The sequence below is a fragment of the Limulus polyphemus genome, unplaced genomic scaffold, assembly GCF_000517525.1.
Source record: "Limulus polyphemus unplaced genomic scaffold, Limulus_polyphemus-2.1.2 Scaffold6785, whole genome shotgun sequence".
Taxonomy (NCBI): domain Eukaryota; kingdom Metazoa; phylum Arthropoda; class Merostomata; order Xiphosura; family Limulidae; genus Limulus; species Limulus polyphemus.
This window is the reverse complement of record NW_013672395.1, coordinates 6,436-12,236: the sequence shown is the minus strand read 5'-3', so window position 1 is coordinate 12,236 and position 5,801 is coordinate 6,436. Positions and strand designations below refer to the sequence as shown.

The following is a 5,801-nucleotide window of genomic DNA, read 5'->3' as shown; positions in this document are numbered from 1 at the left end:
AAACCCGGTTTCTAGCGTTGTGAATCCGCAACATACCATTGTGTCACTAGGGGGCTTCACCAGAAGTGAAATTGAAAAGAGAATCTGTGACGTAGAGGCGAAACTGCAGTCCACAGTAGAGGGTACGGCCAATCAAAGAATGCGATAGGCTTCTACGTCACAGACTCCCTAAATTAATTTAGGTTACTATATGGTAATGTAAAACGGACTCAAATATCTCGAGATAGTATACACACTTCACCGTTATAAGAGGTCTGACCCAAGCTGTGCTGATGAGCCTTGAATAGGCGAAACTGCAGACCATAGCAATGGTACGACCGATCAAAGAATGAGTTAGGCCTCTGCGTCAAATATTCTATTTTCAATCTTTAACACCTATATACAGCGATAATAATAATTCACATACTCTTTGAACAGGTCGCTTAGAGCAATGATAGTAATACTTTGAACAGTCTTATCGTTATAACGTGAAAGAGATGGTGTTACAACGAAAGAATGTTTATAAAAAAATCTTATATCATATTACGTCAATCAAATCGAGATGTTCGTACTGTATGGTTAAAATTTTCTATCAGTAGCATTTAAAGACCTTGACTTTAGATTTTAGTTGTAGATATGTTGTAGTGTAGTATTTATGTTGTAACTCACCCTTCAAGAGGGGGCATATGTCCCATACTGTGATTCCTCCCTGACTGAAGTACTGGCCCAAGGCTATCTCCAAGAAAAAGACTGGCACTCCTCCAGTGACGAGACACACGCCATATGGAATCAGAAAAGCACCTATAGAAAAGTTTGAGTTTTTAAAAGTTCAGTTCGTAAATTTAGCTTATGTGCAAAATAGCAGTTCAGACTTAAATCTTCCCTAGATTTAGTACTTTCCATAAATATATTGCTATGACATCTTCACAAGCTACAGTACTTAAAGCTATTACAACATAATCCTGTAACATCTCCACAAGCTATAGTACTTACAACTATTACAACATAATCCCGTAACGTTCCCCAGGCTATAACACTTACAGATATTACAACATAATCCTGTAATATATCCACAAGCTATAGTACTTACAACTATTACAACATAATCCTGTAACGTTTCCCAGGCTATAACACTTACAGTTATTACAACATAATCATGTAACATCTCCACAAGCTATAGTACTTACAACTATAACAACATAATCCTGCAACATATACACAAGCTGTAGTACTTACAACTATTACAACATAATCCCGTAACGTTCCCCCAGGCTATAACACTTACAGATATTACAACATGATCCTGTAACATATCCACAAGCTATAGTACTTACAACTGTTACAACATAATCCTGTAACAACTCCACAAGCTATAGTACTTACAACTGTTACAACATAATCATGTAACATCTGCACAAGCTATAGTACTTACAGATATTACAACATAATCCTGTAACATCTCCACAAGCTATAGTACTTACAACTGTTACAACATAATCCTGTAACATTTTGTAAGTACTATAGCTTGTGGAGGATATTACAACATATTCCTGTAACATCTCCACAAGGTATAGTACTTACAACTATTACAACATAATCCTGTAATATTCCCACAGGCTATAACACTTACAACTGTTACAACATAATCATGTACCAACTCCACAAGCTATAGTACTTACAACTGTTACAACATAATCATGTAACAACTCCACAAGCTAAAGTACTTACAGATATTACAACATAATCATGTAACATATCCACAAGCTATAGTACTTACAACTGTTACAACATAATCATGCAACAACTCCACAAGCTATAGTACTTACAACTGTTACAACATAATCTTGTAACATCCCCACAAGGTATAGTACTTACAACTATTACAACATAATCCTGTAACATCCCCACAAGCTATAGTACTTACAACTGTTACAACATAATCCTGTAACATCTCCACAAGCTATAGTACTTACAACTGTTACAACATAATCCTGTAACATCTCCACAAGCTATAGTACCTACAACTGTTACAACATAATCATGTAACATCTGCACAAGCTATAGTACTTACAGATATTACAACATATTCCTGTAACATCTCCACAAGGTATAGTACTTACAACTATTACAACATAATCCTGTAATATTCCCACAGGCTATAACACTTACAACTATTACAACATAATCTTGTAACATCTCCACAAGCTATAGTACTTACAACTATTACAACATAATCCTGTAATATTCCCACAGGCTATAACACTTACAGATATTACAACATAATCCTGTAACATCTCCACAAGGTATAGTACTTACAACTATTACAACATAATCCTGTAATATTCCCCCAGGCTATAACACTTACAACTGTTACAATATAATCCTATAACATCTTCCAAAGCTACAGTACTTACAACTGTTACAATAAATTCCTATAACATCTTCCAAAGCTACAGTACTTACAACTGTTACAATATAATCCTATATCATCTTCCAAAGCTACAGTACTTACAACTGTTACAATAAATTCCTATAACATCTTCCAAAGCTACAGTACTTACAACTGTTACAATATAATCCTATAACATCTTCCAAAGCTACAGTACTTACAACTGTTATAATATAATCCTATAACATCATCCAAAGCTACAGTACTTACAACTGTTACAATATAATCCTATAACATCTTCCTAAGCTACAGTACTTACAACTGTTACAATATAATCCTATAACATCTTCCAAAGCTACAGTACTTACAACTGTTACAATATAATCCTATAACATTTTCCAAAGCTACAGTACTTACAACTGTTACAACATAATCCTGTAATATTCCCCCAGGTTATAACACTTACAACTGTTACAATAAATTCCTATAACATCTTCCAAAGCTACAGTACTTACAACTGTTACAATATAATCCTATAACATCTTCCAAAGCTACATTACTTACAACTGTTACAATATAATCCTATAACATCTTCCAAAGCTACAGTACTTACAACTGTTACAATATAATCCTATAACATCTTCCAAAGCTACAGTACTTACAACTGTTACAACATAATCCTGTAATATTCCCCCAGGTTATAACACTTACAACTGTTACAATAAATTCCTATAACATCTTCCAAAGCTACAGTACTTACAACTGTTACAATATAATCCTATAACATCTTCCAAAGCTACAGTACTTACAACTGTTACAATATAATTTTATAACATCTTCCAAAGTTACAGTACTTACAACTGTTACAATATAATCCTATAACATCTTCCAAAGCTACAGTACTTACAACTGTTACAATATGTTCCTATATTTTGTTTATTATTAAACATAAAGCTACACAAGGGGATATTTGTGCTGTGCCCATCAAGGGTATTGAAATCCACTTTTTAGCGTTATGATCCGTCAGATTTACTGCTGAGCCACAGGGGATAGGAGTAGGTCAAAGTAAATTATATAGATAAAATAACGACCTTTTGCAAGAATACAATTGTCTGTGTGTTCATTTTTATGAAGCAACACGTAATTGTTTTCCACTAGATTATCCTTTCCATTTCGTATTATTGCAATGTTTATATTGACATGAAAAGAGGAAAACAATTAAACATACTAAATACAAATACAAAAAGGATTCTTTTATCAATAGAAGTTATATATGTGTATAGACCTGGACTAAATGTGTCGTAGAAGACAAAGTTATCATCAGGAATAAAAGTATAAACTATGACGTGTTAAAACCATAAACTGACGGTTGCACAACGAGTGACATCCTTAATAAATTCCAGTATGGTTTGTGACATTCAGGTTGTCCCTAAATGACCGTCGTCACTCCGGATCAATACATCAGATCGGTTGTCACAAGATAGTTGGCCTTCAGGGATATTTAGTGTCTTGAGTGAAGCTGATCAAGGATGTAACATATAGAAACTTCCTTTCGGAGAGTCAATTCAAATCTAGCAGCACCAAATCAGGAGAGAAATAGAGCAGCTATCGTCTTTACCAAGAGAACTGGCGGAGGAAAAGGTTATTATCATCAATCCACCCACACAATGAATTAAAATGTATTTTTTTTTTAATTTAGTAAAGGTTGCATTATCTGCTGGCGTTCTCAAAACGTTTTGTGTCATTCTGAAACACAGGTTAAGTGATATAAAGAAATAATGGCTGGAGACCATAAATTATATAATTAATATTACAGGATAGGAATAAAATTACAGTCCAGTTTTTGCAACCATGTTTCACTAATGTTTCAACAACTTCTTAATTCAAATAATCTTACAATCTTAGCAATAATATATTGGACCTTTGTAATTCTTCATGTAAATCTTGATCTCCCCAACAATAACAAATATAAACTTTCTAATTCTTGTGTAGGTTTTGATCTCCCCAACAATAACAAATATAAACTTTCTAATTCTTTTGTAGGTCTTAATCTCCCCCAACAATAAAAACTCTAAACTTTCTAATTCTAGTGTAGGTCTTGATCTCCCCAACAATAACAAATCTAAACTTTCTAATTCTAGTGTAGGTCTTGATCTCCCCAACAATAACAACTCTAAACTTTTTAACTCTAGTGTAGGTCTTGATCTCCCCAACAATAACAAATCTAAACTTTCTAATTCTAGTGTAGGTCTTGAACTCCCCAACAATAACAAGTCTCAGTCATGAATATCGTTATTTATAATTATGTAATCTTTGATTTTACACGAATTTATTATGACTAGCTTTATAGAAAATGAAACGATATTATCCAAAGACAATAATAAATAGGTGAGAAATAGGTAAATCAGTATCATTATTTTGTAAGTGGCGTTTATTTATATATGATTTACGTTCAAGGTGCCATTGGGCTGAAGTCAAGCCGACTGAAACAGTTGATGATGATGAAATGGAACTAAATACAGATATCAAAGCAGAACAGGAGAAAGACCAAGATTTGAAGCCAATGATTGATTTCCTAAAAATAAGTGTTTTGCGCCCTGCTTGGGAGAAGGTGTCTAGTCTAAGCCCTATGACAAAGCACTATTGGGCACAATGGGACCAGTTGAGACTTGAAGATGGTATTCTTCTCCGGAGATGGGAAACTACAGATGGGAAAGTGACGACTTGGCAAACAGTTATACCGAGGAAGTTACGGGAAGTTGTGCTGCGTCAATCCCATGATAATTTAACAGGAGAACATCGCGGAATTAAGAAGACATTGAGTCACCTACGACAAAGATTTTATGGGATAGGTATGAGGCGAGATGTGAAAGAATGGTGCCGGACATGCAGTACATGTAGTGCAAAAAGGGGACCCAAGCATAATGGACGCCCACCTTATGAAGAGTTGCCTGAGAATGTGTCTGAGTTTGTGAAAGTGTTACGGAAAGGATGGATGATATCCACCATCAAGTGCATTCAAACTTGAAAACGTCTGCTGATTCGATGAAGTTAACTTATGATAAGAGATCTACTGAAGTCAGCTTTGAACCAGGAGAAAAGGTGTGGTTGTATAATCCCAGGAAGACCAAAGGGAAATCTCCTAAGTTGTCTTTTCCATGGGAAGGCCCATATGACATAGTGGATCGTCTCTCAGACGTGACTTTCCGGGTAAAATGTGGTCGACGAGGTAAACCAAAAGTGGTGCATGCCAACAGGCTTTGGCGTTATCATGGTCCAGGACATTTCAGTTGGAACGAAGTGGACCACAGAACAAATGACGCTGCTGAAGACGTGACACCTGAAGAAGCCACCGTCGAAGAAGAAACTCTACACAGTTTTGAGAAGGGAAACGGTGAAGATCTTGGTGAAGTTACTACCACTGATGTGACTG

At 35.2% G+C, this 5,801-nt stretch overlaps 1 protein-coding gene across 1 annotated transcript in view; it reads right to left on the bottom strand.

Annotated features, from left to right (window-relative positions):
- LOC106474069 (sodium- and chloride-dependent taurine transporter-like) overlaps window positions 1-5,801 on the bottom strand; it is a 33,613-nt gene that overhangs the window by 23,063 nt on the left and 4,749 nt on the right. The window contains exon 2 of the mRNA XM_022402451.1: window positions 649-780. Coding sequence (XP_022258159.1) covers window positions 649-780 — 132 coding nt within the window. The remainder of the gene's footprint in view (window positions 1-648; window positions 781-5,801) is intronic.